Source organism: Bubalus bubalis, chromosome X (genome assembly GCF_019923935.1).
Source record: "Bubalus bubalis isolate 160015118507 breed Murrah chromosome X, NDDB_SH_1, whole genome shotgun sequence".
Lineage (NCBI taxonomy): Eukaryota > Metazoa > Chordata > Mammalia > Artiodactyla > Bovidae > Bubalus > Bubalus bubalis.
Genome location: NC_059181.1, coordinates 107914512 through 107934388, shown reverse-complemented (window position 1 = coordinate 107934388; position 19877 = coordinate 107914512). Strand labels below are relative to the sequence as shown.

General features: G+C 42.1%; 1 protein-coding gene across 3 annotated transcripts in view; it reads right to left on the bottom strand.

Moving 5' to 3' along the window:
• Positions 1-19877, bottom strand: part of GABRA3 (gamma-aminobutyric acid type A receptor subunit alpha3) — a 237585-nt gene that overhangs the window by 24412 nt on the left and 193296 nt on the right. For all 3 annotated transcript variants that reach the window (XM_006059662.4, XM_044936782.2, XM_044936781.2), the window contains exon 7: positions 18549-18692. In XM_006059662.4, the coding sequence (XP_006059724.1) occupies positions 18549-18692 (144 nt within the window). The remainder of the gene's footprint in view (positions 1-18548; positions 18693-19877) is intronic.

The following is a 19877-nucleotide window of genomic DNA, read 5'->3' as shown; positions in this document are numbered from 1 at the left end:
ACCCCACTCCAGTATTCTTGCCTGGAAAATCCCATGGACAGAGGAGACTGGTAGGCAACAGTCTATGGGGTTGCAAAGAGTTGGACACAACTGAGTGACTCAGCATGCATGCACACACGAATTGTTGAACTCTATCTGATTTTTGAACCATTTCTTTCCGTTTTGTTTTGTGTTCACTTGCTTTTGTTTTGCATTTGTTTGTTCCTGTTCTGCCCTCATTCACGATGGACCCTAATGTGCCTCTGGCATTGGAATTTGCTTGTCCTTTTTGTGTTTTGTTGTTCTTGAACTTATAAATATGGGAAATACTCCATCTGTCCCTAAGAAAAGCCCTTTGGGATGTACCTTAAGTAAATGGGCAAAAAATAGTTGTGAGCCTATGACTAACGAACAGATGATATTCTATTGTCATAGTGTGTGGTCCCAATATGTTAGGATCAGGAGAGCTATGGCCTTTGAATGGCTCACTTAATTATACAATCTTGCAATTAGAATTGTTTTGTGAAAGAGCAGGTGAAAATGATGAGATTCTATATGAAGAAGCATCTATGCTATTGCATTAAGAGGAAAAGCAGTCAAATGGCTACTGCCTTATGGTACAGTGGTCTGAAGGGAAAACCTGTTCTCTGAGAGGGAGAGGGAGAAAGCAAGAGTGAGGACATGCTATTTCAAAACTTAAAACCCCCTCCAACCAACCCAGCTCCCTCATTGGCCGAGCAGGATGCACTAACATATGCACTGTCTCCTGTCTCCCCTACTTATGAGAATCAATTAGAAGTTTCTATGTTAATCTCCAGGTCACAGGAGCCTGGTTTGTTATCACCATCTAAGACCTGACAGGACACCCAATCTGGACTGGGAGCCACTTCTGGAGTAGGGCAATCTTCTTTGTGCACATATCCTATAGGAGGCCTTAATGCAGATGGCCAAAGAGCTGGGTTTCCATGGATGCACAAGCCATTCTCAACTTCAGATTTGTTTAGTTGGAAAAAACCATAACCCTACATACTGAGAGGACCCCAAGCATAGCAGCTTCATCTAGCAGATCCAGATGGAACTTCAGAAGCAAGTCTGGCAGTTCCTATTGCTGAACCTGACTGGGATCCTAACAATGGAGAAATGACACACCTAAAGCATTCTAGGAAGTGTATCTTAGCAGCTCTTTGAAAGGGAGTACCTAAGCAAAAGACCTTAAAATAAATTCAGGAGATACACCAAAAACCCTATAAGGATCTGTTAGGGGAAGCACACTGACTGAAACCGCCCACCCTGGCCAGGCACCATAGTAACCATTTGCATGAGGTGCTTTATGACAGGAGATCCTGATAAGGAATACAGAACTAATAAGCCACCACCAACCGGAAGAGTTCGGGAAAGGTCAAAAGGAGACATAGGGTGTCCATCCACTTCCCAGAATCCCTCTCACTAGCATCCATCTTGGCTGAGCGATGCTACACCACTAGGAAAGACTCTGGATTAGAATGATTGGCCAAATACCACCCTGAAACTAATCCTATCACCGTAAGACCCAAGACTGCAAGCCACGCGGCAGAGCTTTTCTCCTGGGTTCCCTTACCCTACTGCTCTCCACCTGGGTGCCCTTCCCAATAAAATCTCTTGCTTTGTCAGCACGTGTCTCCTCAGACAATTCTTTTCCGAGTGTTAGACAAGAGCCCAATTTCAGGCCCTGGAAGGGGTCCCCCTTCCTGCAACAAATCCATCAGAGTTTCTAGAAACAATTTTTCAAGCTTATAGGTGCTACATTGATGCAGACCCTGAGGTGTCCAAAAATATGAGAATGGTAAATATGGCCTTCATTGGGCAAAATGCTTCAGATACAAGAAGAAAATTACAAACGTTAGATCGTGCATCTGGAATGAACTCTTATCAATCGGTAAATATTGCTTTTAAAGAGTTGAATAACATGGAACAAAGAGAGAACTAAGATGATCAAGATGGAATGCCACTTTCCTGGCAGCAGCACTAGATTTCCGGAAGGCAAGTATCCTGAAGAGAGAGATAAGCCACCACTGGGGAAGGAACAATGTACTTACTGCAAGTAGGAAGGGCTTTTGAAAACAGATTGCCCTAGGCTAAGGAATAAGAAGGAAAACAATAAAAGAAAGACAGGTGCCTCTCCTCTGGTAGAAAGAGAGGAACACTCTAATGAAGAATGAAGAGGCCTGGGGTCTCCCTTGGACCCGAGGCATCCAATTCTAATTTCCCCACAGGAGCCCCAGGTAACTTTGACAACGGGAGACAAATTGATTGACTTTCTGATAGATCTGCGAATGGAACATACTCTGTGGTAAACATCAAAGTAGCATAGAAAACATCTCAGTCCATCCCGATCATGTGTGTTTCTGGAGAAGTGCAAAATTATTCTTTCTTACAACCTCTAGAATGCCAGTTAGGGGACCTTACCCTGAAACACGGGCTTCCCAATTGGTGCAAGTACAAAGAACCTGCCTGTCAATGCAGGAGACATAAGAGACCCAGGTTCAGTCCCTGGGTTGGAAAGATTCCCTGGAGGAGGGCATGGCAATCCACTGTAGCATTCTTGCCTGGAGAATCCCATGCATAGAGGAGCCTGGTGGGCTACAGTCCATAGGGTCACAACGAGTTGGACATGACCGAAGCAACTTAGAACACATGCACGCACCCTGAAACACAGCTTCCTGAATATGCCAGAGTGTCCAATCCCTCTTTTGGGCTAAGATCTCCTTTGTAAATTAAATGCTCAAGTAACTTATCAGGACAGCTTGACGTCAGGGTCCCACTAGAACACACCATAAGCCTGCAGATGGCAGTCACGGATGGCCCAGAAAAGGAGACTGAGCTTTTACCTCCGAAGTCTATGGAAAGGTAAGACAAGAAGTGTGGGCTAATGGCACCCCAGAGAAGGCCCCAAAATGCATGGCCAACATTAAGAAGTGATGCTGGGACACCTAATCTAACACAATACTCTCTGAGACAAGAGGCTCAAAAGGGAATTCAGCCAATTCTTGAAAAGTTTTTGAAAACAGGAGTGATTAAACCTTGCAGGTTCCTGTATAATACCCCTATCATCCCAGTCAAAAAGTCCAACTCAAAGGGTATCACTTTTTCCAAGACTTGAGAGCTATTAGTGAAATAGTTCAAGATTTACACAGTGTGGTACCCAATCCATACACTCTGCTCAACTATTCTGGGAGAACACAGTTGGTTCTCAGTTTGGGACTTAAAGGATGAATTTTTCTGCATTCCTATTGCAGAAGAATCATAGCAGCTTTTTGCTTTTGAATGGCAGGACCCCGAAACACAAATAATCCGACAGTATTTTTGTGCAGTTCTGCCTCAAGGATTTAAGAATTCTTTTACCTTGTTTGAGGAAATGTTGGCAAGGGACCTTAGAAACTTAATATTGGATGAAGGACTCATACTCCAATATGTGGATGACTTGCTCATAGCAAATCCTACTTATGACAAGTGTCTACAAAATACCATCAGAACCCTGAACTATTTAGCCAGTTGTGGATATAAGGTTTCCCAGAAAAAAGTCCAAATATGTAAGCAACAAAGTCAAGTATCTAGGTCTTGACATTTTCAAAGGACTGCGAGGTCTTGCCTGATAGAAGATGGGCAATTGCAGGCTTGAGAACACCCAAGACTCATAGACAACATAGAGGTTTTCTGGGAATGGCAGGGCTCTGTTGGATTTGGATCCCAAACTATGGGGTCATAGGGAATCCCCTTTATGGGGCACTGAAGGGACATGATCTTCAGTACCTTACTGGGACGAGAGTGCCAAACAGCTTTTGCGACAATAAGAGCAAAGTTTCAGCTCTGGCTTTGGGACTACTGGATCTAAAGAAACCTTTCAAACTGTATGTACATGAGAGAAAAGGCATAAGCCTTGGGGTGCTAATCCAAACCCTGGGGAATATCCCCAGGCTGGTTGCTTACTTCTCAAAACAACTAGAACAGACTGTCAAGAGGTGGCCTCCTTGCCTTCAAGCTGTGGCAGCTAGTTGTGACATACTTCAAGAAGCTGAGAACTTTACCCTGGGGCAACCCACCACTGTGTATGTTCCTCATCATGTCCTCACTTTGCTGGAATAGAAAGGAGGTTATTGGCTGACTTCTGGGAAAATGGGAAAGTACCAAGCCATTCTACTGGACAATCCTAATGTGAGAATTCAAGTCACTTCAGCCCTAAAGCCAGCCATATTGCTGCGGATTGATGCTGCCCAATCCCCGAACATGACTGCCTACACATCATTGAGCTAGTGTACTCCAGCAGACTGGACTTAATGGCCCAACCCTTGACTAAGCTGGATGTTGAACTGTTCACCAACACAAGCAGCTTTGTGGACAAAGGTAGGCGATGCACTGGGTATGCAGTGGTAACCCTCACAGAGACTATGGAAACAGAAGCCCTGCCCCCAGGGAGCTCAGCTCAGAAGGCAGAAATCAAGACCCTAACAAGGGCCCTGCTCCTTACTAAAGAGAAACAAGTAAATATATACACAGACTCTTGCTATTCATCTTCTGTAGTGCATGCTCACGGGGCAATCTGGAAATAAAGGGGGCTCCTCACTTTGAACAATAAAGACCTAAAACATGCTCCTGAAAGTCTGTTACTATTAGTAGCAGTCCATAAGCCTTCACAAGTGGCCATAAAGCACTGCCCAGGCCACCATAAGGGTGAGACTCATATAACAAAGGGGAATTGGTTAGCTGACCAAGCTGCAAAGAAAGCAAGCCATGATAAGGTCACCCCTTCCACAGACTGACTTGTCAAAATACCACCCAGCATATTCAGAAAAGGACAAGGAGAGGGCCAATGAGTGGGTTTCACTCTTGACCATAACTCACCTGATTGGAAATGTAATGCACAAGGAAGAATTGTTTTGATCCCTGTCACTCTCCTAGACACTGTGCTGCAGCAACACATTCATGACAGCACCCACTATGGGACAGATGCCAAGTTACAGTGGATTTGGAAACATAATGGAACCTCACCTACAAAGGACCATCTAGCAAGTCACTCAGAATTGTATGATTTGTGCTAAAATTAACCCCAAAACCTCTTTCAGACAGCCTCAGATGGGGACCCAGAACAAAGGAACTTGCCCCACTGAGGTCTAGCAAATAGATTTTATTCAAATGCCTCAAATTGTAGGAAACTTCAGAACCTGCTGGTATGTGTGGACACCATTTAAGGATGGGTGGAAGCCTATCCTACCCAGACAGAAAAAGCCTCTGAAGTGGTTAAAGTCCTCCTTAAGGAAATTATTCCCTGCTTTGGACTACTTAATATCCTCCAAAGTGATAACAGGCCTGCTTTTGTCTCTAGCATAACCCAACAAGTGTCTAAAACACTGAACTGATTGAAGTTACATTCATCCTGGGGATCAGAAACAACATGAGAAACTGAGAAACTGAATCATACATTAAAAAGGAGCATTGATAAAATATGTCAAGACATTAACTCACTTATACAGGAGGAGGTGACCAACACCATCCCCCCAAAAAAGAAATGCAAGGCAAAATGGTTATCTCAGGAGGCCTTACAAATAGCTTAGAAAAGACGAGAAGCAAGTGGCAAAGGAGAAAGGGAAAGATACAACCAACTGAATGCAGAGTTCCAGAGAATAGCAACAAGAGATAAGAAAGCCTTCTTAAGTGAATAATGCAAAGAAATAGAGGGAAACAATAGAATGGGAAAGACTAGAGAGCTCTTCAAGAAAATTAGAGATACCAAGGGAACATTTCATGCAAAGATGGGCACAATAATGGATAGAAATGGTAAGGATCTACAGAAGCAGAAGAGATTAAGAAGAGGTGGCAAGAATATACAGAAGAACTGTATAAAAAAGATCTTAATGACCCAGATAACTATGATGGTGTGGTCACTCACTTAGAGCCAGATATCCTGTAGTGTGAACTCACATGGGCCTTAGGAAGCATTATTACGAGCATTAGGAAGCATCACTATGAGCAAAGCTAGTGCAGGTGATCGAATTCCACCTGAGCTATTCAAAACCCTAAAAGATGATGCTGTTAAAGTGACACACCCAATATGTCAGCAAATTTGGAAAACTCATCAGGGGACATAGGACCGGAAAATGTCAGTTTTCATTCCAATCCCAACGAAAGGCAATGCCAATGAATGTTCAAACTACCATACAATTGCACTCATCTTACACGCTAGCTTGGAGAAGGAAATGGCAACCCACTCCAGTATTCTTGCCTGGAGAATCCCAGGGACAGAGGAGCCTAGTGGGCTGCCGTCTATGGGGTCACACATAGTCGGACATGACTGAAGCGACTTAGCAGCAGTAGCAGCACACGCTAGCAAAGTAATGCTCAAAATCCTTCAAACTAGACTTCAACAGTATGTGAACTGAGAACTTCCAGATGTATAAGCTGGACTTAGAAAAGACAGAGGAACCAGAGATCAAATTGCCAACACCCCCTGAATCATACAAAAAGGAAGAGAATTCCAGGAAAACATTTACTTCTGCTTCATTGACTATGCTGGACTGTGTGGATCACAACAAACTGTGGAAAATTAAGAGATGGGAATTGAAGACCACCTTACCTGCCTCCTGAGAAACCTGTATACAGGTCAGGAAGCAACAGTTAGGACCAGAGATGGAACAACAGACTGGTTCAAAATTGGGAAAGGAATATGACAAGGCTGTATATTATCACTCTGCTTATTTAACTTATATGCAGATTACATTATGCGAAATGCTGGCTGGGCGAAGCACAAGCTGGAATCAGGACTGCCGGGAGAAACATCAATAACCTCAGATATGCAGATGACAGCACCCTTATGGCAGAAAGCAAAGAAGAACTAAAGAGCCTCTTGATGAAAGTGAAAGAGGAGAGTGAAAAAACTGGTTTAAAACTCAACATCCCAAAAACAAAGATCATGACATTCAATTCCATCACTTCATGGCAAATAGATGGGGAAAAAGTGGAAACAGTAGCAGATTTTCTTTTCTTGGGCTTCAAAATCACTGCAGACAGTGAACTGCAGCAATGAAATTAAGACACTTGCTCCTTGGAAGAAAAGCTATGACAAACCTTGACAACATATTAAAAAGCAGAGAAATCATTTTACTGACAAAGATCCATAGAGTCAAAGCTATGGTTTTTCCAGTAGTCATGTATGGCTGTGAGAGCTGGACCATAAAGAAGGCTGAGTGCCAAAGAATTGATGCTTTTGAACTGTGGTGTTGGAGAAGACTTTTGAGAGTCCCTTGGACTGCAAGGACATCCAACCAGTCAATCTTAAAGGAAATCAACCCTGACTATTCATTGGAATGACTGATGCTGAAGCTGAAACTCTGTACTTTTTCCACCTGATGCAAAGAGCTGAATTTTTGGAAAAGACCCTGAAGCTGGGCAAGATTGAGGGCAGGAGGAGAAGGAAGAGAGAAAGGATGAGATGGTTGGATGGCATCACTGACTCAAAGGACATGAGTTTGAGCAAACTTGGGAGGGCAGGAAAGCTTGGTGAGTTACAGTCCATTGCGGTAGCAAATAGTAGGACACAGGTTAGCAACTGAAAAACAACAAGGCCTTTCCAGCTGCCATGCTACCGATCAGAGTGGCTCCCAGAAACAGGCTTAATTTAAGCCATTTTGAAATCTTCTATAGTTTGCCATTCCAGGTTTCTGCCCAGGTGTGAGAATCTATAAATGCTGTGAAAGATCTCACAGTTGTAACTGTTCATGTGTTTGCTTCCAGCAGGTCTGCCTATCCAATGGAAATGGAAATAGCCTTACATCCTTTCCCACTCGGAGATGGAATCCTCCTTAAAACATGGAGAGAACAGCGGCCACAGCACCAGCTGACTGCAAGGTGGATGAGACCACACATGGTATTATTCACCATACATTTGTCTGTCAAGTTAGCTGAAGTAAAGCCATGGATATATCACACTGCTTAAAGTAGCCCCACTGTCATTAGAAAATGACTCAACTCCTGAGAAGCCAGAGAGCAATGGGTTTATGAACCCTTAGAAGGGTTAAGGTTGCTCTTCAGAAAGTTTATGTGTTGAGATTAAAATCTGATTGTAGAAGGAATGTCATCAGGTTCAAATAGTTGAGGATAAAGAGAATTGTATTGCTTACCAAAAATTTTAAGAAATATTCCCAACCTGACGCTGATCAATTCCATTTCACAATCACTCCCGCGTCTCCCCTTTTCAGTGAGAGATAGCCAGAAATATCATCACCCCTTTTCCTACAGACTGTGGAATGGACACTGACAGTGGGGAAATGTAATATGGGCTGGGCAGGTGCAGGCTACAGCAGCCCCACTCAGCTCTTGGTCAGCACTGCAGTGGGTCCCTCCCCCAAGCAAGCCACTGTTAGTGAGCAACTGTCAACCGGCCAACATTAGTGGTCCTGCTGAGCCATGGGTTGGTGCCACAGTGAGCTCCTCCCCATCTTCTGTATAAAAGGGGCCCAAATTTGAACAGAGGGAAGACAGGCTTTATTTTGGGGGGCTCCAAAATCACTGCAGATGGTGACTGTAGCCATGAAATTAAAAGAGGCTTGCTCCTTGGAAGAAAAGTTATAACCAACCTAGACAGCATATTAAAGAGCAAAGACATTACTTTGCCAGCAAAGGTCTGTCTAGTCAAAGCTATGGTTTTTCCAGTGGTCATGTATGGATGTGAGAGTTGGACTATAAAGAAAACTGAGCACTGAAGAATTGATGCTTTGAATTGTGGTGTTGGAGAAAACTCTTGAGAGTCCCTTGGACTGCAAGGAGATCCAACCAGTCCACTCTAAAGGAAATCATTCCTGAATGTTCATTGGAAGGACGGATGCTGAAGCTGAAACTCCAATACTTTGGCCACCTGCTGCAAAGAACTGACTCACTGGAAAAGACCCTGATGCTGGGAAAAATTGAAGGCAGGAGGAGAAGGAGACGACAGAGGATGAGATGGTTGGATGGCATCATTGACTCAATGGACATGAGTTTGAGCGAGCTCCGGGAGTTGGTGATGGACAGGGAAGCCTGTGTGCTGCAGTCCATGGGGTCACAAAGAGTCAGACATGACTCAGCGACTGAACTGATAATGCTCTACACCTATATATTTCATTACCCATTAGACATCACCATTTGGGGACCTAATAGGTATCTTGACCTAATATGTCCAAATCTTACTCTTATTCTCTCCATTTCCTATGCCCTCCAAAACATCTCCTCCAACAGATTTCCTATTTCAGTAAATGGTAACTCTCAGAAGCATGGATCAAAATGCTTCAAAATCTTTAACATCATCGATTGCTCCCTCTTCCTCCCTCATGCATGTTTCTATGTGTGCATGCACAAATGTAGACACAGATTCAGATACATTGATAGTTCTTTCTTCAAAATATATTAATATTTATAATTTGACCACTTCCCACCACTTCTGCTGTTACCATTCTGAACTAAGCTACCATCATCTCTTTCTTCGAGTCTGTAATAGCTTTCTAACTTGACTTGCTTATGTACTTGTCCCCTTAAATGTATTCTCAGAGTTGCAGCCAAAATGAATCTATTAAAATGTAAGTCAGACTCAGTCTCTCTTTTGCTTAAGACTCTCCAAGTTTCCCATCTCTCAAAGAGTAAAATCCAAATGTCTCCAAAGAGCCTCCAAATGTCTATGCAATCTGATTATTTCTACCTTTCTTGTTAGGCTTCTTATTTTTCACCTCTCTGTCTCTCCACCCCCATTTAATTTCAGCATGTCTCCCAAATGAGGTAATTTCCCACTTTCCTACCTCACCCACTCCCTTGTACCTAAGCCCAGAAAGAACCATCTGGTCAGCCAAAGCTCAATACACAATCCATACTGTGTGTGTGTTCACTTTCTAGCTCATTTATGTGATCATGAAAAATATAAGTATGCTTATTTTTAATTTAGCAAAGAATTTTCATACCAAATTATAGAATTTCTTCAGTATAACATTGGAGTTTCTTTTCTTTCTCTCTGCCTCTTTTTCAACCTTTTTATTTCTTTGTTCCCTACCCCCTCCCACTCTCTCCTTATTCTCTCCCTCTCTCCTATCTGTATACATTTCTATTGCTTTCTTTCCCTGTACTCTGTTCACTCTTTCTCTCAGCTGGGGAAGCACTGAAGATTTATTTTTAACAACAGTTGGATTTTGACTAGCTTGGGGAATTTCCTCCTTCTGCATGTTAGTCTCATATCTCTAAATTCCTTCCTGTCTGTTAATCCTACATTTGATCATGTAAAATACTTAACATTCATAAATAATACATATTATAGATTTTATATAAGTTATACTGTGTAGAGCTGAAATGAAAGCAAGTGGGCTTTTCAAAAACTTACCAAATTAGCCATTATTTTATATAACTGAATATATTTTTTAAAATATATTCTCATTTTCTATTCTTTCTTTCAATTTCTTTCAGAGAAATTGTCTCTCTTCCAAAGAAGCAAAGAGGGTGACTTAAGATCAGTAAGGTGGTGGAATATGACAGTCCCGGCTTTAGAACCCTGTCATAAAAATATGGTTTAGCAGCTAACCACGGAAAATAACACATCTGTGAAAAGCCCAGATCCAAGAAATAAAGCTGAAGCAGCACTCCCTCCCACCAATCCCTGGCATGAAAAGCAAGAAAAGCCACATTAGAAGGATAACAGAAGTGGTATCAGTTTTTGCTTTCTTCCCTCCCCCAGGCCAGCTCAGTTGCAGCACCTAAGAGGGTACCTTTGAATCTATGGTTTCTCCAGTGGGGAAATGAGAACCCAAGGCAGATACAGAGCTTTCCTGGTCATTCCCTAGAGGCCCACTTCTGCCATGTGTCATGGGAAGGCTCTGGGAACTGCAAGACCAGATCATTTCAGGTCAGCTTGCACAAGGGGATGTAGTATAACTTACAGCCAACAGTGCGCAAACCTTGGAGGTGGTACTAGGACCCCTGCCAGTAACATCTCCTCGTCAAAAGTACAGTCAGCAGTCTAATCTCACCTGCAAGGGAACCCAACCTTTGAGAGCAGCCTCTGAGAGAACCCAACCTCTGAGCGCTACCCCTAGCTCTGGCAAACAGACTAGTACACACAGAGGCTCCACCCAACAGTGAAGCTCACTGCCAACAGCGAAACTCCAGCAGATCCCTCTATCAGCAGCAACCAGCCAGGAAAAAAGGCCACGTCCCCTGGTGTCTGTTGCCACACTGCAACAAAATGGCGACCTCAGCAGTTGATCGCCTCTGTAGCTATGCAGTAGTGGGGTTTTGGCGCCCCTGTCCACAAACTGGACATGCCCTTTGGTGTCAGTGGCCTCCCATGCCAAAATGGTGACCTCAGGGCTTAACTATCTCTCTGGCTAAGCAATTGTGGTGTTTTGGTGCCCCAACCACAAAATGGTGTCTATGAATTGGTCAAAACACCTGCTGCACTGCTCTTATTTTCTAATTTATCTTCACTTACCATGTTTAAATAAATAATATACACAATAATAGTAATAAAAACAAATTTCAAATTTCTAGGAAAGATGCAAAACTAAGATCATACATTCAAATGTTCCTCTTAGAAAATTAATGTAAAAGTTGCAAACAAGGGAAAATGAAATCAGGGCGGAAGTAGGGAGCAGTGTGAAGAACTGGCCAGAGAGTTTGAGAAATTTAAGTTATTTATTTAATTCATGCTTGACTTTGGAACAAAGAAGGGTCCTCGACTTAGAATTACTGCATGTTGGACTTTCATGGTGGTACTGTGGATAAGAACCCGCCTGGCAAATCAGGGGACATGGTTTCTCTCTCTGGTCCAGGAACATTCCACATGCCATGGAGCAACTAAGCCATGTGCCACTACTGAGTCGGTGCTCTAGAGCCTGTGAGCCACAACTACTGAGCCTGTGGGCTTCAACTACTGAGCCCATGTGCTGCAACTACTGAAGCCTGCACACCTAGAGACTGTGATGATAATAAGAGAAGCCACCACAAGGAGAAGCCCATATAACACAACAAAGAGCAGCCCCTGCTCTCCACACCTAGAGAAAGCCCATACAAAGCAATGAAAATCCAGTGTAAAGTGAAAGTGAAGTTGCTCAGTCATGTCCAACTCTTTGCGACCCCATGGACTGTAGCCTACCAGGCTTCTCTGTCCATGGGATTCTCCAGGCAAGAATACTGCAGTGGGTTACCATTTCCTTCTCCAGGGGATTCTTCCCGACCCAGGGATCGAACCCAGGTCTCCAGCATTGGAGGCAGACGCTTTAACCTCTGAGCCATCAGGGAAGCCCACATACTAATATATATCCTATAGTCTTTTATAGTTTTGTATTTGCTTTTTACACTCAATGATATATCTTGTAGATATTCCCATAGAACTTCCTCATTCCTTCTTACACCTGCATATTATTGGATTTTACAAATGAATTTTAACATATTAAATCACCTCTTCACTGATGTACTCTATATCATGTTTTCAAAACTAATTTGTGACTATAATCTAGTATCTGAAATAACCCTATTTGCAAATAAGGTCATATTCAGAGGTACTGGGGGTAATACCTTTTGGGGACACATAATTCAATCCATAAAATCTGCATTGCCAAGAGTGAAGGGAAACTGGCATGCTCATACACTGATAATGAGAGCATGAATTGTTTAACCTTTTAGAATGGCAATTTTTCAATATGTATTAAAAATTTTTAATGTGTCTACTTTCTGAAATAGCAATCTCAATATTCTGTTTTGATCCTAGGCAGGTAATTACATAGGAACAAAATTCTGTGGCAGGTCAGGTGGTATGATATTCCCATCTCTTTCAGAATTTTCCATAGTTTATTGTGATCCACACAGTCAAAGGCTTTGGCATAGTCAGTAAAGCAGAAATAGATGACCTGCTTCTTGAGAAACCTGTATGCAGGTCAGAAAACAACAGTTAGAACTGGACATGGAACAACAGACAGGTTCCAAATAGGAAAAAGAGTACATCAAGGCTGTATATTGTCACCCTGCTTATTTAACTTCTATGCAGAGTACATCATGAGAAACGCTGGGCTGGAAAAAGCACAAGCTGGAATCAAGATTGCCAGGAGAAATATCAATAACCTCAGGTATCCAGATGACACCACCCATATGGCAGAAAATGAAGAACTAAAGAGCCTCTTGATGAAAGTGAAAGAGGAGAGTGAAAAAGTTGGCTTAAAGCTCAACATTCAGAAAACGAAGATCATGGCATCTGGTCCCATACCTTCATGGCAAATAGATGGCAAAACAGTGGAAACAGTGGCTGATTTATTTTTCTGGGCTGCAAAATCACTGCAGATGGTGATTGCAGCCATGAAATTAAAAGATGCCTGCTCCTTGGAAGGAAAGTTACAACCAACCTAGATAGCATATTAAAAAGCAGAGACATTACTCTGCCAATAAAGGTCCATCCAGTCAAGGCTATGGTTTTTCCTGTGGTCATGTATGGATGTGAGAGTTGGACTATAAAGAAAACTGAGCGCCGAAGAATTGATGCTTTTGAACTGTGGTGTTGGAGAAGACTCTTGAGAGTCCCTTGGACTGCAAGGAGATCCAACCAGTCCATCCTAAAGGAGATCAGCCCTGGGTGTTCATTGGAAGGACTGATGCTGAAGCTGAAACTCCAATACTTTGGCCACATGATGCGAAGAGCTGACTCATCTGAAAAGACCCTGATGCTGGGAAAGATTGAAGGCAGGAGGAGAAGGGGATGACAGAGGATGAGATGGTTGGATGGCATCACCGACTCAATGGACATGGGTTTGGGTAGACTCCGGGAGTTGGTGATGGACACGGAGGCCTGGTGTGCTGCAGTCCATGCGGTCACAAAGAGTCTGACATGACTGAGTGACTGAACTGAACTGAAAATTCTATGTGGAAAAAGAAGGTCTTTGCAGTGTTTTTTATAACATTAAAATAGAAAATAATTATAAATAATTTGTTAAATGAATTATGATCCACAAGTATGAAGCCATTAAGATGACGATATCATTGAATTTCATAATGAAATGCTACATTTCCCACTGATAGCAACATTTGTCATTGTCAAGAATGCTGGCTATGGCCTCAGAGGATGGCATTTTAATTTTCTTTTTAGAGTAACTAAAACAGGTAATCAATAATATATGTCTATTGTGATTATTAAAATATTATTACTAACTACTTACAGCTAACAACAAAATACAAATGTTGGTGAGGATGTGTGGAAATGGTAACCCTCATGCACTCTTGGTGGGAATGTAGATTGGTGCAGCCACTATGGAAAACAGTACTGAGTTTCCTCAAAAAATTGAAAATGGAACTACCATATGATCCAGCAATTTCACTTACTGATCTGAAGAAAATAAGAACGCTAACTTAAAAAGATATATACTCCCCCATCTTCACTGCAGCATTATTTACAATAGCCAAGACACGGAAGCAACCTAAGTTTCCATCCATGGATGAATGGATAAAGAAGATGTGATATATAGAGATACAATGGAATATTATTCAGCCACAAAAAGAAGGAAATTTTTGCCATTTGAGACAACATGCAATGACCTTGGGTACATTATGCTAAGTGAAACAAGTCAGACAGAGAAAGACAAATATTGTATCTCACTTATATGTGGAACCCAAAAAACAAAACAAAAAAATCAAGCTCACGGATACAAAGATTAGATTAGTGGTTGCCAGAACCCAAGGGTAGGTGTTAGGCGAAATGGGTGAAGGGATTCAGAAGGTACAAACTTCCAGTTATAAAATAAGTAAGTCTTTAGGGTGTTATGTTCATCATGGAGACTATAATTACTACTACTATAAATACTCTACTGCATATGTAAAAGTTATTGAGAGTATATCTTAAAAGTTCTCAGCGTAAGAAAAAATTCTGTAACTATGTATGGTGATGGATATTAACTAGACTTGCTGTGGTGATCATTTCACAGCACAGACAAATATTGAATCATTATGCTGTACATTTGAAACTAATATGTCAATTATATCTGAAAAAAAATATTACTAGCTTGTGTGTACATTTTACTTGAATTGTGTACTTAGTGACAAGAAAACAAGCCTACAATATAAAATTACATAAAAAACAGCTTGTAAGACAGTATCAATATTATGGTCCCATTAATATAAAGATATATTTATGATTAAAAATGCAAACAGAACCTTCTTAAAGGTTACACACCAAGCTGTATAATGATCAGTTAATGCACTAAATTCCTCTAAAAAGTTTTTTCTAGATGGAATTTAAGAATATTTTAATTTACATTTTTTGCTTCTCTGATATTTCTAATTTTTCTATTATGAACGTGCATTGCCTATGTGATAAAGGCTAAACAAATAGTGGTTTAATGAAATAAGATGGGACTGCTGAAATGGCTAATGATGGGTCTCAAAAGGTGATATCAGGTGAGCAGTACCAAGGAGGGATGGAGAAGTCAGGAGAATGAACAGATGCTGTAGCCCCAGGAACTCTCTCCATTCTGCTGGGTGGACCTCTGGGGTGCCTGGGATGCCCTTGGTCTTTAGGGGCTTGCCTTGTTGTGCTGGGATGCACAGAGCCTTCATCAGGAGCCTGGGTACTCTCTGCCCACAGGCTGTGGTGGGAAGAAGTGGGGCGACTGATCTCAGAGAGGAGGTTGGTTGCAGCAGCAGGAGCACCCTAGAGCAGGAGGTAACTTCTGTCCAAAAATGAAAGCATCACAGTAGGACAATGAAAGTACACTTTGCACATGCAGGCAGTGAAGGTCCTCCTCCCTCCCTCTGCTTCAGGAGAGCTAGACTAGCCAGGCGGAGACTCCCCTCCCACCTTCACAGAACAAGTGACCTTCTCCAAAAGGTCATGTTCTCACAAACCTCTGGTCTTTTGAACCTCAGTGTTACCATTCTCAAGAATAGCCTTTTCCCACACCAAATTCTGAATCTCTAGATCCTGTTGTCTTTTGCATACGTGCATGCTCACTCACTTCAGTTTTGTCCAATTCTTTGCGACCCTATGGATTGTAGCCCACCAAGCTCCTCTTTCCATAGCATTCTCCAAGCAAGAATACTAGAGTGGGTTGATATGCCCTCTTCCAGGGGATCTTCCTGACCCAGGAATTGAACCAGTGTCTCCTGTGCCTCCTGCGTTGCAGGAGGATTCTTTACCCACTGAGCCACCTGGGAAGTCCCCTGTTGTCCTTTAATTCTTTTCAAATACTGCTTTTTTTAGGTTCCCTCCCCTGGTCCGAGGATGGAGGGAGAACAAAACACAGACATGCTGTAACACCACAAGGAGATGGAACAGCGGTGTCCAGCTAATGAAAAAAAGGACAAGAGTATCCTACTTTGTAACTTCCATGGAGACAAGTGTTGAAAGTTCCCACCCTTTCATGTAAAAAGTACTGTAAGACATGTGGGCTCCTAAGATATACTCCATTTTGCCAAATACCCTAAAGTTAGTTGGGATTCAGGGTGTCTCCTTCCTAAGGCTCCTACAACTGGTAAGTTTCTAAATAGACATGATTTAAGCCTTAGAAAGCATCACTACAAACAAAGCTAGTGGAGGTGATGGAATTCCAGTTGAGCTATTTCAAATCCTGAAAGGTGATTCTGTGAAAGTACTGTACTCAATATGCCAGCAAATTTGGAAAACTCAACAGTGGCCACAGGACTGGAAAAGGTCAGTTTTCATTCAAATCCCAAAGAAAGGCAATGTCAAAGAATGCTCAAACTATCGCACAATTGTACTCATCTCACATGCTAGTAAAGTAATGCTCAAAATTCTCCAAGCCAGGCTTCAGCAATACGTGAACCGTGAACTTCCAGATGTTCAAGCTGGTTTTAGAAAAGGCAGAGGAACCAGATATCAAATTGCCAATATCCAGTGGATCATCGAAAAAGCAAGAGAGTTCCAGAAAAACATCTATTTCTGCTTTATTGACTATACCAAAGCCTTTGACTGTGTGGATCACAGGAAACTGTGGAAAATTCTGAAAGAGATGGGAATACCAGACCACCTGACCTGCCTCTTGAGAAATCTGTATGCAGGTCAGGAAGCAACAGTTAGAACTGGACATGGAACAACAGACTGGTTCCAGATAGGAAAAGGAGTACGTCAAGGATATATATTGTCACCCTGCTTATTTAATTTCTATGCAGAGTACATCATGAGAAATGCTGGGCTGGAAGAAGCACAAGCTGGAATCAAGATTGCCGGGAGAAATATCAATAACCTCAGATATGCAGATGACACCACCCTTATGGCAGAAAGTGAAGAGGAACTAAAAAGCCTCTTGATGAAAGTGAAAGTGGAGAGTGAAAAAGTTGGCTTAAAGCTCAACATTCAGAAAACAAAGATCATGGCATCTGGTCCCATCACTTCATGGGAAATAGATGGGGAAACAGTGGAAACAGTGTCAGACTTTATTTTTCTGGGCTCCAAAATCACTACAGATGGTGACTGCAGCCATGAAATTAAAAGACGCTTACTCCTTGCAAGAAAAGTTATGACCAACCTAGATAGCATATTCAAAAGCAGAGACATTACTTTGCCAACAAAGATCTGTCTAGTCAAGGCTATGGTTTTTCCAGTGGTCATGTATGGATGTGAGAGTTGGACTGTGAAGAAGGCTGAGCACCAAAGAATTGATGCTCTTGAACTGTGGTGTTGGAGAAAACTCTTGAGAGTCCCTTGGACTGCAAGGAGATCCAACCAGTCCATTCTGAAGGAGATCAGCCCTGGGATTTCTTTGGAAGGAATGATGCTAAAGCTGAAACTCCAGTACTTTGGCCACCTCATGCGAAGAGTTGACTCATTGGAAAAGACTCTGATGCTGGGAGGGATTGGGGGCAGGAGGAGAAGGGGACGACAGAGGATGAGATGGCTGGATGGCATCACTGACTCGATGGACGTGAGTCTGAGTGAACTCCGGTAGTTGGTGATGGACAGGGAGACCTGGCGTGCTCCAATTCATGGGGTTGCAAACAGTTGGACACGACTGAGCGACTGAACTGAACTGAATTGAACTGAAGGCTACAGAACAAGTCTCTAAGTTCCATTTATCAATATCCTAGGAAGAGCCATTGAGAGGCCCTGGCAATGTTTGCCAGACACACTTGTTTCTGAAATGGGAGATTCACTTAAGAAAATAAGTCCATGGCTCATTCCTGGACCTCCTGGCTGTGTTCTTGCCACCTCTGTATTGGCGGAGTTAAGCAATATTTTCATGAAACCTTTAGGTCAAAGTTTAGCTCTCCCAACATTGTGGCTTCCCTTTGCTTTCTCCTCTATCACAGGCTAGCCTTAAAGACCTTGATCTTCCAACTCACCAGGAGACAGCAGGGCATCACAGTTAAAAGCATGGTCTTGGAAGCCAGTCTGCCTGAGTTCAGCTCTTGGCTCTGACATTAAATAACTGTGACAGAACAAATTACTAAATATCTGCATGCCTCAGTTTCCTTAACCTAATGCTACCTACATCACAAGAATGTTTTCTTATCATAAGTTATTATAAGCATTTAAAACAGTGATGGATATGTGCTACAGGTTACAAAATACTTGTTAAATAAATAAATACCTGTACTAGACCGGATTATTTCTGTCCCAACAACATGGCCCAGCAGGTCATATTGATTCAGTCGAGAGCCATCTTGTGCCACTTCCACAGATTTGTTCTTCCCAAGAGTCCAAGAATAAATGACTTCAGCTGTTGTATAGGCATCTAAGGCAAAAAAAAAAAAAAAAGTCAACAAGGAAAACGGAAGGGAAAAGAAAATGATTATCTTTGATAGTAAACTCATATGAGATTGAAATACAACTCTCATCCCCAAAGACTTTTTAATATGTGGTCTGTCTTGAAATGAATTACATTTATCCATGCTTGTATTAAGTACTTGTTGAATAATTATTAATAGTTTACTCTGGACACTATTGCCAACATCCACTGGATTGCAGAGAAAGCAAGGGAATTCCAGAAAAATATCTACTTCTGCTTCATTGAGTATACTAAAGCCTTTGACTGTGTGGATCACAAAAAACTGTGGGAAATTCTTAAAAAGATGGGAATAAACAGACCACCTTACCTGCATCCTGAGAAACCTGTATACAGGTCAAGAAGCAACAGTTAGATCCAGACATGGAACAATGAACTGGTTCAACATTAGGAAAGGAGTACATCTAGGTTGCATATTATCACCCTGCTTATTTAACTTATATGCAGAGTACATCATGCAAAACGACAAGGTGGATGAAGCACAAGCTGGAATCAAGATTTCCAGAAGAAATGTCAGTAACCTCAGATATGCAGACACCACCCTTATGGCCCAAAGTGAAGGATTAAAGAGTCTCTTGATGAAAGTGAAAGAGGAGTGTGAAGAAGCTGGCTTAAAGCTCAACATTCAGAAAACAAAGATCATGGCATCCAGTCACATCACTTCATGGCAAATAGATGGAGAAACAGTGGAAACAGTGGCAGACTTTATTTTGGGGGGCTCCAGAATCACTGCCGATGGTGACTGCAGCCATGAAATTAAAAGACACTTACTCCTTGGAATAAAAGTTATGACCAACCTAGACAGCATATTAAAAAGCAGAAACATTACTTTGCCAACAAAGGTCTGTCTAGTCAAAGCTATGGTTTTTCCAGTATCATGTATGGATGTGAGAGTTGGACTCTAAGGAAACCTGAGCACTGAAGAATTGATGCTTTTGAATTGTGGTGTTGGAGAAGACTCTTGAGAGTCCCTTGGACTGCAAGGAGGTCCATCCTAAAGGAAATCAGTCCTGAATGTACATTGGAAGGACTGATGTTGAAGCTGAAACTCCAATAGTTTGGCCACCTGATGTGAAGAGCTGACTCATTTGAAAAGACCCTGATGCTGGGGAAGATTGAAGGCAGGAGGAGAAA